Source organism: Megascapheus bottae, chromosome 4, assembly GCF_031878675.1.
Source record: "Megascapheus bottae isolate mThoBot1 chromosome 4, mThoBot2.hap1, whole genome shotgun sequence".
NCBI lineage: Eukaryota > Metazoa > Chordata > Mammalia > Rodentia > Geomyidae > Megascapheus > Megascapheus bottae.
In genome coordinates this window covers 60,580,131-60,602,207 of record NC_143512.1, presented here as the reverse complement: position 1 = coordinate 60,602,207, position 22,077 = coordinate 60,580,131, and the positions used below count along the sequence as shown (strand labels likewise).

Here is a 22,077-nt window from a genome sequence, read left to right as displayed (position 1 = left end):
TCCTTTCAAGGTCACACTTCACAGTGACTTAACTTCCTTCCATTAGGATCCACTGTCTGAAGGTTTTACCACTTCCAAGTAGGGTCAAAAGTTAGAGACTAAACACTCTAGCTTAGTCTCTGAGACACTTATTCAAACCATAGCCATCAATTTTTTCTTTTCTTTTTATTATAATTAATAGAAGGGTTACAGTTATGTTCGCCAGATAGTAGGTGCATTACTTCACACACATTGATACCTTCTCATGTTTTTATCCCCATTTCCGTCCCCTCACCTCCTCTCCTCATCTTATTTTCCCCTTCCCTTTTCTATTTCAAATAAACAAATAATTGTATATATAATATACCAGATAACAAGGTAAAATACTGTAACAATATAGGAATAACCAAGGGACAATGAAAGAGATGAGAAATAACATAGTACATTAAGAATAATAATCATTATAAGCCATGATTTTTTTCTTTTTTTCCATATATTTTTATTGTAATTAATAGAAGGGTTACATGATATTTGCCAGATAGATGGTGCATTAATTCCCATACATTAATACCCTTTCACATGTCTTGGTCCCCATTTCCCTCCCCCCCACCCCAACCCCTCATCTTGTTTTCCCCCGTTCCCTATCCAATTTCAGAAAAAAAACTTCAGAAAAATTTGTCCACAGTGTAATTTATGTTAAAACAAATTTGGTCTTTTCTTTTCTTTGTATAGGATTTATCTAGTTTGTTAAATCTTTTTTTTAAATTTTTTTTATTGTAAGTAATAAAAGGGTTACATGATATTTGCCAGATAGAAGGTGCATTAATTCACATACATTGATACCCTTTCACATGTCTTGGTACCCATTACCCTGCCCTCCACCCCTGCCTCCGTCTTGGTTTTCCCCCCTTCCCTATCCAATTTCAAATAACCAAATACAAATAAATCCAATATATCAGATAACAAAGTAAGATACTGTAACAATATGGGATAACCAAGGGACAGCAAAAGAGATGAGAGATAACATAGTACATTAAGGACAACAATCATTCATTGTATGGCTTTTGTTTCAATATCCTGAAGGTCTTTTCAATTAGCTTCATACTATATGGCCTTATGTATCAAGGTTTTGCTCTATTGCAGATCTCTGCTAGTAATGCCCAAGGTTTCTACTGTGTTAAATCTTTTCTTTAAAATTTTTTTTGTTATTATAAAGATGAGATTCAGAGGGGTTATCATTACATAAGTTAAAAAAATGTTACATTTCTTTTTGGACAGTGTTATCCCTTCCTTCTTCTCTCCCAGTCCACCCCCTCCCACAAGTTGTATAGTTCATAATGTCTAGTGAGTCTCACTGCTGAATTGGTTCACCCTTTGTCTCACCATTTCTGTGTTTTCACTTCCCTTCCCCTCATATATATGTGTACATATCTATCTACCTATTTATCTAGATGTACGGGTACAATTAAAAAAAAGAGGGAATGTGGCCTAGTGGTAGAGTGTTTACCTTGCATGCACGAAGCCTTGGGTTTGATTCCTCCGTACCACATATCAGAAAAACCTGTGGTTCAAGTGGCAGAGTGCTAGCCTTGAGAAAGTTCAAAGACAGTAGCCAGGTCCTGAGTTCAAGCCTAGGGGCAGGCAAAAAAATAAATAAAAAGAAGAGAAAAAGAATTTAAAAGAAAAAAGTGACAAATGAGAATAAGTTGGGATGCTGAATTTTTTTGAAAAAACTGTTTAAATGAAGAACCTGGTGAGGAAGCTTTTAAAACCAAACACAATAGCTGGACAGCAGTGACTCATGCCTGTAAGCTACTCAAAGGGCTCAAAGCTGAGGGTCACAGTTCAAAGCCAGCCCAGGCAGGCTTTTTATCTCCAGTTAACCACTGTGGCTCAAAGTGGGAGAGCTCTAGCCTTGAGCTGAAGAGCTCAGGTCCAAAGTTCAAGGCCTATAACTGACAGGAAAAAAATAATAAACATTTTAAAAAATCAAATAAAATACTATAAATTGTATGTGATTCCTTCCACTATTTAAGCATGTGAAGTTCCATAAAATCAACTGCATTGCAAAGACCTTTTTTTTGTAAATATTAGAGCCACTAATGCCAGTGGAAATGTTTCATTGGTAGCCCAGTCACAGGCCTGTTTCAGTGACTCCCCTTCACTTACCTGGAGGAACAATCATCTGAGTCTACGGCTGAGACTCCGAGAATAGGGGACATTTTTGGAGATCCCCATACACAGCTTTTCTCTGTCCAAGTGACCATTTGACCCACATGGCCTCAATATCAAGACCAATCTACAAGAGTGCTGGTCAGAACCAGGAAGTCACAGGCTACATTAGTGTTGACAAGGGACACTAATACTTGGTGCGAATGGTTACGGACACCAGGCTCCACAGATCTATGTGTTCACGTGGAAGTCAAGCTGGCCACCAGAATGCTGGTGACTGACCACCAGAAGGCCCAGCACCTGGACATCTGATATAGTCACTTCTGATCTCTACTGGCTGTTTATGACAACTGGGAACCTACCGCAGCCTCTAAACTTCTGTGGATGAAAAGGGGCCAAAGAAGAAACACAATGGAAATCAATTCACAATGTACAGTAAACTCAAGTTGGTGGTGAAGAGTGTTTCATAATTGGGGAGAGTGTAAAATCAAGACACACAGGAAGAAACTCCGGATTCCTAACTATGCTGTTGAAAGAAATGCTGCAGGTGACAGAAGGCTCTAGGGCACGAGGCCCATTCTCACTCCAGAATTATAATTTGTCAGTCCAGATATTACCAGTGGGCAGTCATAGAGATGAAGATCTTAGATCCCTGTCATCTCCAACAAAGAAATTGCCAAGCACTAGTGACTCATAACTGTAATCCTAGTTATGAGGCTAGGGGCTGAGATCTGACTATCATGGTTTGAAGCCAGTCCACACAAGAAAGTTCATGAGACTCTTATCTCTAGTTAACTATGAAAACAAAATCTGAAAGTGGAGCTATAGCTCAAGTGGTAGAGTATTAGCCTTGAGCAAAAAGAAAAACTAGCCAGAGACAGTGTCCAGTCCCAGAGATCAAGCCCCAGGACCAGAAAAAAAAATTAAGACACATATACAAAAGAAAGGAGTAAAGCAACTTACAGTATTTAGGGAAATGGTAGAGATGCGAGTGATGGCTCAAGAACAAACAGATGGTTAAATTTTTCATTCTTTTAGGACCATGGAGACATTCCATGGTCTTAGGGAAATGAAAGATGATGACTTGACAGATGTTTTGGAAGGGATCTGTGCACGTACAAACTTTACGTATGTGTTCGAAACAGAGCCCATGTGCAGAAACCTTAAGTAAGAGAGTGTTGCACAAAGGTCAGGCCAAGGCACAGGCATCTCAGTTTAGTTAGAACTGGCCTGAAGGTTTTCTACTTCTAAAGAGGAGTCTTAACCACTAATTCCCCACCAGAAAGAGGTACTAGAAAGGAGACAGAACTCATGCATGTCTCCTAGGGCCCGACTAGGTCTCTCCTAGCCTGTGTTTCAACATTCTCTTCCTATAGCTAACCTGCCTCACAGGTAAAAAGAAAATAGCTAATATACTATTATTCCAATACTATTGCTCTTGCTCTACTCTTTGTAAACTCTAATGATACAGGAAGCATACACATTCACACAGAAAACTTGGAAATTAAAAGACCTGAGTCTGACATTGAGGAAATAATCAGACAAAATTGAAATGTGAGAAGTTCATGATGAGGAAGAGAAGGGAAGGGAAAGAGGGAAGGAGATGGCAAAGGAAGGGAGAAGAGAGGAGGAGAGGGAAGGAAAGAGGGAGGGAGTGAAGGGCAGGAGGGAGGGAAGGAAAGAAGAAAGGCAAGGAACTGTCTTAGAAAGAAGGATTCTTTAAAAACAAAGCAATATATAAATGCCTTGATTCCTGTGTTTTAAAAACCTATAAAAGGATCTAGAAATAGTTAAGGAAACTTGGATATGAACTGAATGAAAATAAGTTGTAGGTATAAAATTGATCAAGTGATTATGTAGGAAATGCCTCACGTTAGGAACAGGCCAGTTTACAACACTGAAATTAGGTTTGAAGTATCACTCCCAAATTCCTGGGTTGGAAACTATCTTCAAATTCATTCATATGCTGGTGTTTGGAGGTGGAGGCTTTGGGAGGAAATGAAGTCATGATTTTGGGTCCCCAAGATGGAACGAGTGGCTGAATCAGAACTGGAAGGGAGACCTGAGCTAGCGTGTCTCCTCTCTTGCCACGTGATGACCACGTTATGTGACGATGTAGAGCAAAGGCCCAAGTGTTGACACGGTGCTCCTGAACTTCTTACCTTCCAAACTCTATGTGCTCTATAAACTACTTCTTAACTTCCAGATCACTATGTTCTTTACAAAGTTCTTTTTAGCTTCCAGAATATTATGTTCTTAAAAAATTACCTGGTCTTTGCCGGGGGCAGTGGCTCACGCCTGTAATCCTAGCTATTAAGGAGGCTGAGATCTGAGAATAATGGTTCAAAGCCAGCCCAGGCACTAAAGTGTCTGTGAAACTCTTATCTCCAATTAACCACCAGAAAACCAGAAGTGGGGCTGTGGCTCAAAGGGTAGGGCGGTACCCTTGAACTGAAGAGTTCATAGTTCAAGTCCCATGAGCCAACAAAAAAAAAATTACCTGGTCTCAGATAATATGTTTGTAACTTCTTTTCAAAACATTAGTGAAGAGAACATATATCATCTGTCTATAGTTAGTTAGCAATAGATTAGATAGCCATATACATACATACATACATACATACATACATACATACATACACACACACAGTAGAAAAGGTAACAAATATTAACAATGACTGATTAAAGGCACATCGGCGACTCCTTGTACCATTTTTCAAACTTCATTGTAGGTTTGGAAAACTTTATAATAGAAAAAAAAATAGAAAGCCAGGTTCCAGGTGGCTTGTACATGTAATTCTACCTACTCAGGAGGCTGAGATCTGAGGATCACAGTTTAAAGTCAGTCCAGGCTGGAAAGTCTGTGAGACTTTTATCTTCAATTAAACACCAATGAGCTGGAAGTGGAGCTGTGAATTAGGTGGTAGAGTTCTAGCACCGAGTGAAAAAGCTCAGAGACAGTGCCCAGACCATGAGTTTAAGCCCCAGAACTGGCAGTAAAAGAAATTATATCTATAGTCTTCTGTTTTTTTCTTAAATTATCATTAAGTAGTTATACAATTCAACATGTCAGTGTGTGAGTACAATTCATTTTGATCAGTGTCACCCCTTTCATATCTCACAACTCCACCATCCCTTCAATGTGCCTGGCTTCCATTTTTGTATGTGTACCTTAAATATTAGGATTGCATTCACCCATTTTTTCTCTCTCCTGCCTGCTCCCTCACTGTTAAAACATTATATAATGTTAATTCCATCCTATTCTTAGTTGGCAACATTTGCATACTGTGCAATTGTTCTTTAAGAGTACAAATAAGGGAAGTTTGGAGCATCAATTTAAATTCAGCTATGGGTGAGTTCATTGGTAAACTCTAATTAGGAGTTTTTTTTTTTCCAGTTCTGGGGCTTGAACTCAGGGCCTGATCATTGTCCTTGGGCTTTCTCAAGGCTAGAGCTCTATCTCGTGAGCCACAGCACCACTTCTGCTGGTATTGGTAATCAAAGCTAGATCTTTGTGCATGCTAAACAATCACTCTACCACTCCTTATCAGGCCAGGAGCATCACCTAATAAGGAGTTTTATGGCTGGCTGTTTCATATTTTCTCCTGATGGACCCATTCCTGTTCTTCTTGCTCTGGTGTTTCTTCTTATGGCAAATGTTGCCATGGTCACGTGCCTTGGCTGCCTCTGCTCTCATCCACTGCTTAATGGCATGACTGTTTGGGCTGACACAGACTCTTCTGCGCTTCACATGAAGGCTGCCAAGAAAGGAAGACAATGATCACTGATGGGAAAGACTGATCATGATTCACTCTACACATAAACCAACATGTTCAACTATGTGGCTCTTTGAAGATGATAATAATGAAAGCAAATAAATGATTGTTTAAAAGACAGAAAATACAAACACCTACAGTTTAGTGACTTAAAGCTAGCCCTACTCCTGGACACAGTATTCTTGGGGAGTAAATCCTAAAGCTGAACACCAAGAGTGTCCATCCCTGTTCTCTCTGACTCTTTCCTGCTGCCTGCAGTGCTTAGACGTCAACAGAGTATTAGGAGGAAAAAGTGGTAAGAAAGAAAGAAGAGGAAGCATGGAGAAGAAAAGGAGTAAGAGGAAAGGGATAAAAACAAATGATGATTTAAAACAACTGTAGATAGCCGGGCGTAGTGGCTCACACCTGTAATTCTAGCTACTCAGGAGGCTGAGATATGAGGATCACAGTTCAAAGCCAGCCTGCGCATGAAAGTCTATGAGACTTTTATCTCCAATTAACCGCTAGAAAATGGGAAGTCCAAGCGGTAGGGACTGAAGAGATTAGGGACAATGCCCAGGCCCAGAGTTCAAGCCCCACAACCAACCAAAAAAGAAAAAACAACAAAAAAACCAACAACCACAGTTAAAAACATATATTTGTAATTTTAAGAAACTATAATTAAAACTAAGAGAAAACTATTCTCTTCCTTGCTTTTTATCCAACAAAATCTTACTCTCTCTCATTGCCTATCTCAGATACTGTAGGCATTTCTGAATCTTCTGATCCAACTGTTTGTTTTTTTTCCTCTGACTCTTACTAGGGTGAGGGTTACTTGTCTCCTGGCACTTAGTTTATTACTATGCTTTTAATTTGTTTTTTTTTTTAAATTTGATTTACTATATTTTTGCCTTGTCACATCTCTCCTACTAATGTGACACTCTTTGAGGGATGAATGGTCTTTATTCACAGTAGGAACTATAATTCATTACAGATGGATAAGAAGTAAAAATTGTTCAACAAAACAATCCACTAAAACATCTGGGAGCCGGGAGTTTGGCCTGGTGGTACAGTGCTTGCCTAGCATGCATGAAGACCCGGTTCGATTCCTTGGTACCACATACATAGAAAATAAGCCAGAGGTGGTGCCGAGGCTCAAATGGTAGAGCCCTGAGCTCAAGTATAGGACTGGCAAAAAAAAAATCTGGGGATGTTAAAATTTTAAATAATATAGATTTATGCCACAGATCAGAATTCATTTTCTTTTTTCTTTTTTTGCCCCAACATGTACATATATTCATCTTTTTCTATTTTTTAAAAAATCAGTGTATATTAATTCTGCCAAGGAATTTTATTGGGATATTTCCATATATACCTATAATGTACTTCAATCAAATTCTTCCTGTTATTCTTTCTTATCCCACTCTCTCCTTTTTAAAATCATTTGAATGGGTTCTGAATTCTATTTTTATACATGCCTATGAATATATCCACCTTCCTTTTCCTCTCCCTTTCACCACCCCATCCCACTACTCTCCACTCCTTGCTCTTTCTTTCCTATATGTAGTTCTTTTTATGTTACTCTATTTCATTTGATACTTTGAGCAACCCATAAAGTAGACAAGGTATGAAAATTATATTTTACAGATCAGGCAGTTGCATATAGCAAGAACTGAACTGATGGGATCCATTTTTAATTCCATCTGTCATCTTGTGAAGAGTCTCCATCCAAATCCTTCACAGAAGTGTTGTAAAGGACTCCTGAGACCAGATTGTCCCTGATGTCTTAAATAATGCAAGCTGGTACAACCGTTTGAATAGGTTAGTTCCACCTAAAAGTGTGATTATTCCATCTATCTGATGCCATTCTGTTCAAGAAGGATGGTGCAAGAGAAGGTCTCTGAGTTATTGCCATAAATAGTTATCATAGGTCCATGGGAAAAAAAGGCAAATGATGGTTGGCTGCCAAAAACAAAAACATCTATTTGTCTTATCCCCAAGGAAATTGATAATCTGATTGCTTAACGAGGTCAAGTTTTGTGGAATTGTGTTTCATTCTTTCTATAGTTCTTACTACATTCTAAAACAGCTTACAATCATTTGTGTCCATGTTTCATGACCTGCTTGGCGTCTTTCATCTTTACCACCCCCAGCACTTAGTCCACAGCTCTCTATATAGGACAACTCTTCTGGGCAGAAAGAGAGATCCATCTAAGCAAAGTTTCTTCCTATTGTAAGAGGCTTCCCTCCCAAAGCAAACCCATGACTGGAGGAGAGGTACATCACGGCCATATGACTGCCAATATAACTGCTTACAATCCCTTACCATTAGCTTGCTTGGAGTATGCAGCAGAAGTCAGTGCCCTGGCTGGATGAACCAGCTTTCACTGGATGTGTGTTAATGAAAATAAAGACGTATGGATGGAACACATGGGACAAATGTATTTCTTCTGTTAGTTTACCAGTTAGGAAAATAAGTGCTCAATGAAGCATGGGACGTAAGTCTTCCAAAAGATAGATGAAAAAGGACTCCCAGTGGTTTCCCAATTACAAGTCTTAGCACTCTCATGTGACCCGCATGTAACCCTGTGAGAGAGACTGCACAGATGTTCTCAACTCAGGAATGAGCAAATCAAATCTCGATGTGCTCATGCTTCAACAGTTAGTAACTAGTCTGTATAAAGATCAGTCTTTGGCCTAAAATTTCAGCCTAACCTCTCTTCATTCATGTCCTACTTAATTCACAGGGATAATAAAGATAAAATGAGTTCAAAGATCAGAAAAAATAGAGGGGAAAAGCACTATAGAATTATACCTATAGGCTATAATTACCTGAGATATATGATTCATTTCACTTCCCATCTCTATTTTTGCTAGTTATTTTGGAGATAGGACTCTCACAGACTTTCCTGCCCTATTGTTAAGAAAGGGCCAAGAGAAGGCAGAGAACAGCCTGTAACTTCTCCAGCTGACCCAAGGGGAATAATTAATCTTGCAATGTGGGTACTCCAAATAGGAAGAATATGAAGAAAAAGGTGAATGAGCATTAACATCATAAAACTGACCTGTGTGGGAATACTAAATTGAAGGAACTGGAAATCTTATTAAGAAGACAGTATGTTCCTTAATTGGACTGAGATGATTTGGGAAGAAAGGTAGATTCTTGTGGCAAGGTAGTTTGCTATTACAGAAGAAAGCCTGGCTGATGCACTGATAAGCAGAAGAAAAACCTAGTTGAAGCGACCATCACTTTCAAAAAATTGAAATTCCTTTCCTTGTAAAAGGAAAAGCAAGAATCTGGGTAGATGTCACTGACTTGCACCTACACTGCAGCTCCAAGTTAAACCAGAAAGACTAGGGCTTAAAATGATAAGATATAATAGCTTCGGGGAAGGAGACTGGCACTGGTGTGGGAGAAGATAAGCACTGGGGCAAAAGGAGGGAACTGGATGAGGAAATAAACACAGCCGAGTTGGAAGGCCTGAGGCACACAGGCCACACAGGCACACAGTTCTCCTCGTGACATCCTTTTCCAAGCCATGCCTAGCTAGGGCTCATCTCTAATGTTAGCTCTGTGACGGTGCTAGAAACCTAAAGTATAACTCTATATGTAGCCCATGACCACTTCATCAGGATGAAAATAGATAAGGGAATGTTAAAAATGGCAGTAACTTCCGGGAGTTTGTCCTAGTGGTAGAGTGCTTGCCTAGCATGCATGAAGACCGGGATTCAATTCCTCGGTACCACATACATAGAAAAATGCCACAGTGGTGCTGAGGCTCAAGTGGTAGAGCTCTAGCCTTGAGTAAGCCCAAGGATAGTGCTTAGGCCCTGAGCTCAAGCCCAGAACTGGCAAAAAAAAAAAAAAGAATGGCAGTAGCTTCTTCTATACTCCCTCCCCTAGGCATCAACCCATCCCATTATGGATTTCTAAGGGGAGGGTTTGACTCTCAAGAAATCAAGCCAAGGGGATAATAATGTTTGACAAGAAATGTACCCACTATCCAGGCTGGAAGTTGGGGCTGGGAGTTTGGCCTAGTTGTAGAGTGCTTGCCTAGCATGCACAAAGACCTGGTTCAATTCCTCGGTACTACGTACATAGAAAAAAAAGCAACAGAAGTGGCGCTGTGTTTCCAGTGGCAGAGCTCTAGCCTTGAGAAAGAACAGTGCTCAAGCCCCAGGACTGGCAAAAATAAATAAATAAATGTACCCACTATCTTACATAAGTAACTGTAACCCCTCTGCACAACACCCTGACAATAAAATTAAATAATAATAATAATAATATAAACTAAGCCAATTCCTTACTTCTTTTAGCCATGAGAGGGTAGCTGGCAAGAATCCAAAGTACATAAAAGACTCTGCTATGGAACTCATACCTTCTAAAACAAAAAATTTCAAGATTCCTAAACAACTTTATTAATAAGTCACATTTTCTCCACAACAGACAACCTCTACCACTTGAGCTCAGGTCTGCTTGTTTCAGCTTAGTTACATGCACATAGAGACTTTATCTCTTTTGCTCTGGGTCCTTTGTTTGGTGAATGACTCGCATGATCATCTCCATCTTGAAGTGGTCTGAAAAATGCTGAATCTGTATTTTTCAAAGCTGAATAATGGATAGATTGCCCTGAAAAGGGAAACAAAATGCATCTCAAATCCCAGAGATTGATCACTTCATCAGAGAGGGCCTTTAGAACAATGTTAGATCAAAGTTTTCCCAGAGACTGGCATAATGTAGAGCCCATGAAACCTGTTCTATACTCTTAGCTTGTGGAATGGTGCTTAGCCCAACCAAAATCTCTGATAAAAAGAGGTTGTAAATGGAGGAAGGAAGCTCTGAGTAATTCAGAAGCTGAGGTTATTGGCAGTGCAAAGAAAGGGGAATCCAATGGCACTCAGAGCTATATAGAGTGTTAAATCAATCTTCCAGGGTGATGATTCACACTCAAACACAATAGACTTCTGGAAGGTCATTTTATGATCAATCCCACCATTACCTTTACACAACCTTGGTGATATAAAGTGTTCTGAACCAAGACATCTGTGTTCACATCCCATGTCTGCCATCACTGGCTGTGTGACGCAAGGTGAACTATGTCCTCTCAGTCACAGGTTTCTCCTGGCCTTTCACAAAGAGATCACTTATGCTTACCAGCTTTACACAGAGCATTGTTATTGTCAGCCTCCAGCCATCGAATCAGGGGTAGGAAAGTTGGGAGAGCTCTCTACTGGCCAGCACTCAAAAACAGAGAAGGGCTTTTGTAATTGGATTGCATGTGGCACTTGTGTGCCAGCTACAAGCATTGCCACACTGGTCTTGGAAGCTTATGATGATTTCAGGGTAAAGATGACAACAACCTGTATACTTTCCTGAAACATCAACAACAAACCATTCCAGTGAAAGCCATGATATAGAAATATCTTCTGTTGGCTGTTTTGCTTTCATATTCAGAATTTTCATTGTATTGCTTAGGAAAAATCACAGGGCAGTGAGTGCCATGCACATTGTCTTAGGGGAAACTGGAGGGCTAATGTGGGGGTCAGGCAATGCTATAGAGATTATGCATTTAATGCAAGGAGCCTGGGATTCAAAGTACAGATAGTTATTCCTCTTATATCCTCATTTGGATGATCTAGAGGTTGTGTACCAGGCAGTCTTTTTTCCAATTGTTTGTTGGCCACGGCAATAATCAAGCTTTAGCTCTCTCTGCTGAAGAACACTCACACGACAGCAGCCAAGTCACAGTCCCCATCAGCTCTCTGGATACGACATGTATGCACTCTTTCCAGAAGCCTTCGAGAAACATGATGTGAAACCTCAGTGCAACAGCTGGAAGCAATGGGAAGTATGGCTGAAAGAAATGAAGAATTTATTAAATCTCATAGATTAGCCTGGTGCCTGTGGTTGGGGCCTGTAATCCTAGCTACTCAGGAGGCTGAGATCTGAGGATTGTGGCTCAAAGCTAGCTCGGGCAGGAATGTCTGTGAGACTCTTATCTCCAAGAAACTACTCAGAAAAAGCCAAAAGTAGCACCATGGCTCAAGTGATAGAGTCCTAGCCTTAAGCAGAGAAAGGCTTAGGGACAGAGCCCAGGCCCTAAGTTTAACACCAGGACAAGCCCCCCCCCCACCCCTGCCCACCACCAGGAAAAAAAAAAAACTCATCAATTATAGAACACTATCTCAGTTCTGATCTCAAAGATTCCAGAGAAGCAGATTGTTAATCCATTCAACCAAGGCCCAAAGATTCACTGAAGGCTCTGTGAGTGCAAATGTACCTTTCTGCCTTCTGGAAGGAACTTGGGCTATTATTTGTGGGAGATAAAATGTAACTTTTAACAAAGGAATAACACACATGACACATTTTTTATGTTAAGAAGTGTACCTAGTGAGGGCCGGGCGTGTGGCTTAGTTATAGAGTGCTTGACTAGCACACACTCAATTCCTTACTACCACAGAGAGGGAGGGAGTGAGAGAGGGAGAGAGAGGAAGGAGAGAGGGGGAGGGAGGAAGGGGTAGCTAGTGATACTACCAGGGAGATGGGCAACGCATAAGATGGAAAGTGAAAAGTGTGGGGGACATGACTGACACTATTCAGTGAGGAAGCCAGAGATCATGAGGGCCCCTGGAAACTTTTTCTTTGGGTTGGGTGTGGGGCTTGAACTCTGAACCTAACTGCTGTACCTGAGTTCTTCAGCTTAAGGCTAGTGCTCTACCACTTGAGCCACAGGACCACTTCCAGTTTTCTGGTGGTTAATTGAATGTATGGGTCTCATGGACTTTTATCTGAGGATCTCAGCCTCCTGAGTAGCTACAATTACAGTCATGAGCCACCAGTGCCTGGCTGCTGGAAACTTTTGTACTTCCAGATTTTCCTGGAAGGATTCAAGTACATAGAAGTCCAAGTCCTAACAGAAATATAAAGGATTTTAAAAAATCCATTTAGGAAAGACAGAGACACTCAGTTTAAAGGTGTCAGAATTCATCTAAGCCAACACAATGCAAGCAAAAGGAGCTATCTGCACTGGGGGGAGAAGAGAACAGAATGCTTGTCTGGGTGAGACCGTCAACAGAGGTCAAACCCTTGGAAACTGTTGCCTTAGATTGGACCAAGCGTAATCTGGCAAGATTCCTGCAGAGCTGACACAGAGAGTTCTGGGTTCACCTCATATCTTTCCTGGGCCTAAGAAAATGCATGGATCCTTGTTCCTGAACTTTCCAGAGGATCTTTACAAAACAAACAACAAAAACAACAACAAAACCTCTGTAGCTCTTTCTCTGTAGAAAGAAAACTTGTCACCTATTCCTTCTGTCCCTTATGCCCTGAGTAGGCACAGTGATACTCCACCTGGAATTGTATCTCAGTGGAGCTTCAGATCAACAACAAATAACCTAGCTTTAGCCCAGTATGATTTTTGTCTAACTTCCAGAGAATTAAATATACACATATTTATTATATCTCTATTTACAAAAGTCTTTCAGAACTTCTAAAGCATCCATTATAAGTAATAGATGTGGTTGAAATACAACAAAGTTCTGTTTAGCCTAAATTCTCTTTAGTTGTCATTCAAGTCCAAAGCAATACAATGGAGGAAAATACTTACCTTTCTCAGCACAGACTCTTTCATGCCACACAAATCTTCTCTTTATTTTGCCATGTATATGACGGTATATTGAAGTCATATTAAGTACCTGTCAACTAGATTGGCTTGAAGGAAACAGCATCATGTATTTGTTTAGTAGACATCAATTGAATGGCCACTCTGTGACTAACCCTGAACTCCACATGTGAAATGCTGAAATAAACAAAGACCTAGATGAACTATTTCAAAGGACAAGAAGCAGTTCAGCATTTAGTAACTGTGGCAGGTAGGACTGGTGTCCTTCTGATACAGTTAGAAACACAAAAGACCAAGAAACAATTGTGAAGCAGCACAAGAGTAGTTAGAAGGGAGACTGGAGAAAGCCCTTAGGATTCTGCTAGGTGACATTGCCCCCAAGAGGCTATCAGATGCAAACGCCTGTCTATTATTTTCATTTAAAAATTATTTTTATCTTTACTAGTTGTACTAACGTCTTTTGTGAATACGGTGCATTTTGATCTGTGTCACCCTTTTCAACATTTCCATCCCCCTTAGACTCTCCTTTCCTCTTTTCTTAATTTTGTAGTATATCCAGTGAATTCTTGACTGCATTCTCCCCTTTCTCCCCTTCTTCATTTGTTTGCCTCTTTCTCCTTGATCCCTCTTGCAAGTACCCATTTCTTGGTGTTTATTTGTTGGGCTTTGCCTTAGTCTTTCTAGGGAATTAAATTGTTTGAGCTCTGTATAGTCCATTATGCTTCAGTTCATTCATTTGTAACCACATGTATACTACCCATTGTTTACTTATAGACTACTAGGCACATTCTAGCTACCACTAATGAGGAAAACCATGCAGCTTTTGTTTCTCTGGGTCTGACAATTTCATTTAATAATATTTCTTCCAAAGGTCTTACTACTTCCTTTGATTTCAATGACGACAAGAGAATTTCCACATAAGAGAAATTTTGGGATACAAAAACAAAGCCCCATGACACTGCTTCTGCGGTCACATTACTTTCATTCAGATGATACATTCACCTGTGTGGAGAGGCACGCTGACAAAATACTAGGAACAAGAAATCTCCCCACAAGGACAACTTTGATGCTGCCCTTGCCCAAAGCCAGTAATCTCATGGAAAATAACTTGCTTTAAATTGAAAACTGTCATTCGTATAAACACAAACCTCTGTGATGAATTAATTTCCATCTAAGAGAAAAGATGAGGAAAATATTGCAAATTAAAGAGAAGCTTTGCAGAGTGAGCTTCATAAAGAAAAAAATCAGTATCCAAAGATACGAACAAGCCAGGATCTGGGATTCTATTGCAGTGCTATATCCTCAGATCCTTCCCTACCCCCTCTCAGAGGTATGTACTTTGGGAAGGGCAACAGATCCATATTGGAATTTCTTTTTAAATGATTTTTGAGATCTGTGGGTGCATCTCCCTGCTAGCCTGAAAAGCAGATCTTAAAATTAGTGTGTCAGAAGGAGGTGAAGTGCCTGGTAGCAGATCTCAAGTGAATCCACAGCCAAGGAAACTGCAGGAAGAGTCTCTTGTCCAGCAAAAGCTAATCCTCCCTGGCCTGACAGACCACTTTCCCTCCCACTCCCACGAGGAAGGGACCTTTATCCAGGACACACAATTTGAGCATGTTTAGAATACTTGGATCAGTCTGGTGTGGTAATTTTTGGGAGACTGAGGCACTCTGATTCAGAGTTCTGAACAAGCCTGAGCTATACAATGATATTACATATCAAGAAGAAATATTTTAATGAGAAAATCTGTACAAGCCTTGTAATTATTGATAGGCAAGAAAGTAGAGCCCCAGATCATCCTAATTTCTACTTACTGGCCAATGTGTTTCCATGCATAGCACATGATATGTGTAGTCCATGAACTAACCATCAATACATGAGTTATAGTTGAGTCAATTTTCTCCGAAATGTTTGAGGTTGTGTTAGTCTTTTCTCCATTATAAAAGATGATTTTTGTCAGGTTTCAGTGGCTCACATCTATAAGCCTACTTAATCAGGAGGGTGTGAACTGAAGATCAAGCTTCAAAGCTAGCCCAGGTAGAAATTAGTCCTAGTGAGACTCTTGTCTCCAAACAACCACTCAAAAATTGGAAATGGAGTTGTGGCTCAAAGCACTAACCTTGAGCAACAGAGCTCACGTTAGCTCCCAGGCGCTGAATTCAAGCTCCATGACTAACCAAAAGAACAAACCAAACAAAAAAGATTATTTTCTTCTGTGAAGTCAGTGTCAAATAGCACTTCTAACGTGAAGCAGTGTGTGACAAGGCTGTGGGTAAATGGAATGAGCTTCTGGAACACCAAGAGGCAAAAATCAATTATAATAGACTCAAGGAAATCTTTACCAAGGAAGTGGCATCTGAGATGGAGACTTGAAAAACAGAGTGTGAAACAGGACGGTAAATATGGAGTACACCATGAGTAAAGCTACAAATGTGCATAAAGAAATAAGATTCCTCCAAAAACTAAACCTAGACCTGATCCAACCATATCATACCACTTTGGGGCATCTACCCGGATCATTACAACTCAAGATATGGTAAAGATACTTACATATCCATGTGGGGAGCTAGACCTAAAAATTAACCTGACATGATAACTTTTACAAGACTCTAGGCATTCACACACAGACTAAAGGACGATAGCCTTAGGGGAGAACCCCGAATTTATTTGTACATTTTCTTTGTTCGTTCTTTCTTTCTTTCTTTCTTTCTTTCTTTCTTTCTTTCTTTCTTTCTTTTTCTTTCTCTTTCTTTCTTTTTTTTTTTTTTTGGTGGGTCTTGGGGCTCAAACTTGGCCTGGGTGCTGTCCCTGAACTCTTCAGTTCAAGGCTACCTACCGCCCTACCCCTGGGCCTGGGCATGGTCCATGAGCTCTTCAGCTCAAGGCTACCACTCTACCCTTGAGCCAAGCCTCACTTCCCATTTTCTAGAAGTTAATTGGAGATAAGAGTCTCAGGTCCTTTTGTGCCCAGGCTGGCTTTGAACCTTGATCCTCAGATCTCAGCCTTCTGAGTAGCCAGGATTACGGGTATGAGCCACCACGCCTGGCTCTTTGCACATTTAAACTACTATTTATTGAAATGAACTTCAAGAAGTGGAAGCATGTGTTTTTGTTTTGTTGGTGATGGTGCTGTTCGTTTTTGCTTTAGTTTTTTGTTTTTTCCTTTTGGGAGGTAAAGGGGATTCACAAAAAGGAAGGGAGGAATGGGAACACATGCAGTCATACTATTCAGTATAGACTACGTAGAAAATGACCTATGTGACTTGTGGGCAGGGGTAGAAGGGGAAACTGGGGAAATCCAAGGACGGGGGCCCATTATTTAAAATGTACTCATCACCTGACTTACGAAATGGTAACCATTCTATACAACGCTTCAACAATAAGCAACATCTTTACAAAGAATCTATGTAAACGTAGCTGGAATACAGACTTCACAAGTACAAGCTGTAGGGCAGAGCATGAAGTAAGTTGGTTCAGATACTTTCTGCTTTACTTCTTATTAATTCAAGGTGAGTAACCCGTTCTATGGCCATTTTAAATCAAGATATGGTGATTCACAGGGTCGGTAAATGGCTTAGTGGTAGAGTGCTTGCCTAGAATGCACAAACACCTGAGTTTGATTCCTCCGTACCACATACTTAGAAAAAAGCCACAAGTGACGCTGTGGCTCAAGTGGTAGAGCTCTAGCCTTGAGAAAACCCAGATAGTGCTCAAGCCCTGAACTCAAGCCCAGGACTGGCAAAAAAAAGAAAAAAAAAGATATGGTGATTCACATAGTTAAAACTTTTCTGTGGGAATATAAACATGAAAAAATAAATAATGACTTTACTACACTTTCTTGATTGTGCCAGCATTTCTTAAGTGGGGTTTCATAGACTTCTGAAAAGGAGACTATATAGATGAGCTCAGGGTTCATGAACTCATCAGACAACATTAATGGCATAATTTCACTATGCCATTTCAATGACAATGTTTTGTTAGACATTCTGATCTTCTGGAAGACTATCTTAAGAAAACATTTTAGGACTATTAGATTTTGCTTTGTGTTTATACTAGGGTGGTTACTAAGTGCAATAGGACTCTTAATTTGTCTAGCCAGAAGCTGGTGGCTTATGCCTGCCTCTATTCAGGAGGCTGAGATCTGAGGATCTCAATTCAAAGCCAGCATAGGCAGGAAATTCCATGAGAATATTATCTCAAGTTAAGCACAAAAGAAGAAAGAGGGGCTGGGAGTTTGGCCTTGTGGCAGAATGCTTTCCTAGCATGCACAAAGACCTGGATTTGATTCCTTGGTACCACATAAATAGAAAAAAGCTAGAAGTGGTGCTGTGCCTCAAGTGGTAGAGCTCTAGCCTTGAGAAAGCCCAAGGACAGAGGCCCTGAGTTCATGCCCCAGGACTGGAAAAAAATATAATTACTTTTTAAATTTAAAAAAAAAAAAGAAAAAGAGGAAGAAAGAAAGAAGGAAGGAAGGGAAGAAGGGAGGGAGGGAGGGAGCGAGGGAGGGAGGCTGGTCATAAACGCGTCCTTAACTTGTAATGCACAATAAAAATAGCCAGGCCCACAAAACCTTGTGCTGTGTATTTAATCTGACTAAGGGCCACTGGAACTAGATGCCAGGCATGTTTTAAGGACTCCGTGCTGAGGTCTCTGAGCCAAGTCAGCAGCTGTAGGTGTGTCTCAGCTTTAGATAAAACCCAATACTTTTGGTTATGGATATAGTCAAATGTTTACTGATTGGAACAGAACTTTTGGAATGCCAAGTACTAAACCATTAAGACACTGTTAAGAGACGGAACCATTTCTGCCTGAAAGAACAAAATTAATTTCCTTAAGTCTTGAATTGGCACAGGTCATTTCCTTATCCTCTCCTCCAACCTGCAGCAATGGCTAAGATCACCTGTCCTCTCCCCTTTTCCAGCTCCACACAATATCTTCTATGCTTTCTTTGAAGCCTGAACCATTCAGTGCCACTCACAGAGCACCTGGCATAAGCAGGCATGTATGTGTGCATGTGTGTGTGTGTGTGTGTGTGTGTGTGTGTGTGTGCATGCGCGCACACGTGCGTGCACATCTGAATGGGAGCATGTTAAGAAGGCAGTTATATTATCCCTCAGTACTACACAGCTGTGCTCAGTCCCACCTTTATTCAAGTTTGCCCAACATCATTTCTTTTTAAATGGCAGAGGGTTGGAGCTTAAGTACCCTTCCTGGTGGACCTCTGAGCTTCCTTGGTTACCCCAGGCTGTACCTTTCAAAATGCACCCACCCTCTCTCCCAGCACCCAATCCCTTGTGAGGCTTTGTCCAAAAAAAAGCATTCCCTCCCTCCTTCCCCTTTACCCACTCTGTCTACCTCTCCTGGAAGAGGGCTGCTGTGGGGAACAGGAAGGGATGTGCCATCATCTCAGAGCTTTGTAAGAAAGGAATTCAAGTTGGTGGAGTTGCCAAAACTAGGAGGAAAGCTTGAGCAAGCTGACTTTGAGAAACAATAAAAAGTCCTAAATGTTCAGTGCTGAATTTCCCTGAAAAAATGTTGCAGAGACACAAAAGACAACCTTGAATCTTTATCTTGATGAAATAAACACCTACTGATAGAAATTAAAAAGAAATTATCCAGGTTTTCCCCACCTCTGCTTCATTTTTTAAACCCTGGCACACTGGTACATTATATTAAACTATCTACAGGGACAACACCAAACACCAGAGAAGGGGAGCAGAGAGAGCTCAGTCTACTTCTCGTTCTTCCAAGGGTAGATGGATCTGCTGCTCTCAGATATGCCTTGTTTTTATTTTCTTTTCAATACTGGGAATCAAACTTAGGTAATGCTGGGGGAGTTGCCAGTAACTCTAGGTTAAATTCTACTGGATATAACTGACATAGTTCAATCTCTTTCAGTCTACTTCCTCCCTGTCTCCCCTCACACACACTTTTTTTTTAATTGTAAATACTGTACAGAGGAGTTAATAGTTGCACCAAGCACAGTGGCTCATGCCTGTAATCCTAGTTACTCAGGAGGCTGAGATCTGAGGATCACGGTTCAAAGCCAGCCCAGGCACTAAAGTCCATGAAACTCTTATCTTCAGTTAACCACCAGAAAACCAGAACTGGTACTGTGGCTCAAATAGTAGGGAGGTAGCCTTGAGCTGAAGAACTCAGGGACAGCACCCAGGCCCAGAGTTCAAGTCCCACGACTGACAAAAAAAAAAAAGGAGTTAAGTTGAATACGTCTGTAATGAATACCTTTCTTTCCTTCTTTTTTTCTTTTTTGTTTGTTTGTCAGTCATGGGACTAGAACTCAGCACTATCCCTGAGCTCTTCAGCTCAAAGCTAGCTCTCTACCACTTGAGCCATAGCACCACTTCCAGTTTTCTGGCAGTCTCATAGATGTTCATGCCATGGCTGGCTTTGAACCTTGATCCTCAGATCTCAGCCTCCTGAGTAGCTAGGATTACAGGCATGAGCCACTGGTGCCTGGCTATGCATTTATTTTTGTACAGTGTCACCTCTTATTTCCTCCCAGTTTTTTCCCTCCTGACCCACTCCCAAGTTGTATAGCTTATTTACAACATAGTGCCTAGTGAATATCAATGCTTTTTCTGCTTCCTTTTCTAAAGGCCAGTCTGAAGTTTCCATTTTTAGGGCTGACTTTGCTTGGAAAACTTAACTGGTCCAGTCTATGTTTGCTTCCACAATCTGTACATTGTGGTGAGGCAGACAGACAGACAGACAGACAGACAGGAGCTTTAACCTAAGTTAGATAAAGTGTAACATGCTGTCATCAAAAACATTGCTGCAGCTCAAAGTTTCCCTACCTCCTCTGGGGAGCTGATAATTAGAATTCCTGTTAAAATGAACTTCCTTTCTGAAATCAGTGGCCTAGAATCTAAACCTGTGCCACCGTTTTAAAGATGATCAGAAATCAATAGAAAATTCTTCCTGAAGAGAGCAATTCCTCCCCTACCTCACTCCTTCCGCAGGATTCAGGAGGAATCCCCCGCCCTCGCCCTCGGGAGCCCCAGGTAGCCAGCACACCCTGGCTCACCTTCTGAGGTTGGAAGAGTCCCACAGAGTACCAAGGCCACGAGGGCGAGTCCTGTCTTCTGCATTCCTGCCTGGCCCAGTGGCTTGGGCAGCATTGCAGGAGAGTCTGGGAGATCAGGAAATGAAGCCGAAAGTGTCCTTGGGTGCAGAGAAAGGAGGTAAAGTTGGCAAGTTAGCTCCACCCTGGGAGGTACTCAGGGTATCCATTTCTCATGTTTCTTTCCTTCAGGCAAGGTTTCAGCTTGACTTTGTTATGCTCCTAATTGCGTGTTCACCTTGGATTGGGGGAATGGGTGGGGATCATGGGTCACCTAGAAGTTGGTGAAGTTCTTGTAATTGGGAATGTACATCAGAATTGTTCGGGAGCTGTTAAAATAAATAGCTATTTACATGAATATACTTACCCCCAACTCCTATAAGCCACAATTCTAGGAAAGTGGGCAGTCACTTACAGTCTATAACAGCTCCATGAATAATTCTGGTTCACAGACCCTTCAGGCCAGACCCAGCAGGTGATAACTCACAACTCTGACCTCTGACTGTGGTACTAACTTATGCTTTTTAGAAACTTTCATTCTGACTTAAAAAATGCATGTTGTTTGTAACATGTTTATATGAATATGTATCATGATATATAATTTCTATTTTGACAAGATTTTCTATGAAATTGAAAAAAATTATTTATAATCAGAAATCCAATTCATACTGCGTGCAAATTGTTATATAATTATTTATAAATCATTATAATTTGACTTCAAACATCACCCAACTCAATGCCTACCTCAGTCCTTGGCAAATAGTAGATGCCTACTTTTTGCTGAATAAATACTACATCGGTAACTCAAATAAACTTATGTAACTTCATGATGCTGATGAAATAATAAAGATTTACAGTTAGTACCTAGGCTCCCTCTGAATATTTCTATTACTCTAACGGATAATTACCCTTTAAATTTTAATGTCTTAGATTATTGTCTATACTGTACAGAATATAAGGAAGATTAGTTATTAAAAAATAGTCGTAGGGGATTTGAAAAACAGCTACAGGAGTGAGCTCTCCCCCCAACCCCTGACTATGTTTGTATATGTGTAGAGTGGGGTGGGATATTTTATGAGTGCTATGCTAGGTGCCTTTTAGGGCTGTAGTTGTATGGTTTACACTCCAATTAAACATGTGATGGGGTTGGGCACCAGGAATGCCAAAATAAGCAGAAAGGAATGAATGCAGGACAAATTAATCAGACCAGTTGGAACTTGGAACCCAGGGAGGGAATTTCCCTCAAAGGATTGTTTTATTCCTGGTTAACACTATGGGTTCCTAAGTTATATGAGTAACTTTGAAGAAAAAAAAGAAAAAGGAAGCATGTGCGCTTAAAAAAAGCCTCTTGTATTATAGAAAGTGTAAAGACTCTCATATTATTTAAAGCTTCTATCAACTACATTGGTGTATTTTTTTCTTTTAATCTATCTTTTGAGATAGTGGTGTTGGCATGATCTTTTGGGTA

General features: G+C 40.5%; 1 protein-coding gene across 1 annotated transcript; it reads right to left on the bottom strand.

The window, feature by feature from the left end:
- Positions 1-875: 875 nt before the first annotated feature.
- On the bottom strand, positions 876-20,682 carry Ccl28 (C-C motif chemokine ligand 28). Its single transcript, XM_090331162.1, has 4 exons — positions 20,574-20,682; positions 11,635-11,761; positions 5,717-5,909; positions 876-1,610 (listed from the first exon to the last, which is right to left on the bottom strand). The coding sequence occupies exons 1-3, from the start codon at positions 20,665-20,667 to the stop codon at positions 5,717-5,719; spliced, it is 414 nt and encodes a 137-aa protein (XP_090187288.1). The 5' UTR covers positions 20,668-20,682; the 3' UTR covers positions 876-1,610.
- Between the last annotated feature and the right edge of the window lie 1,395 nt (positions 20,683-22,077).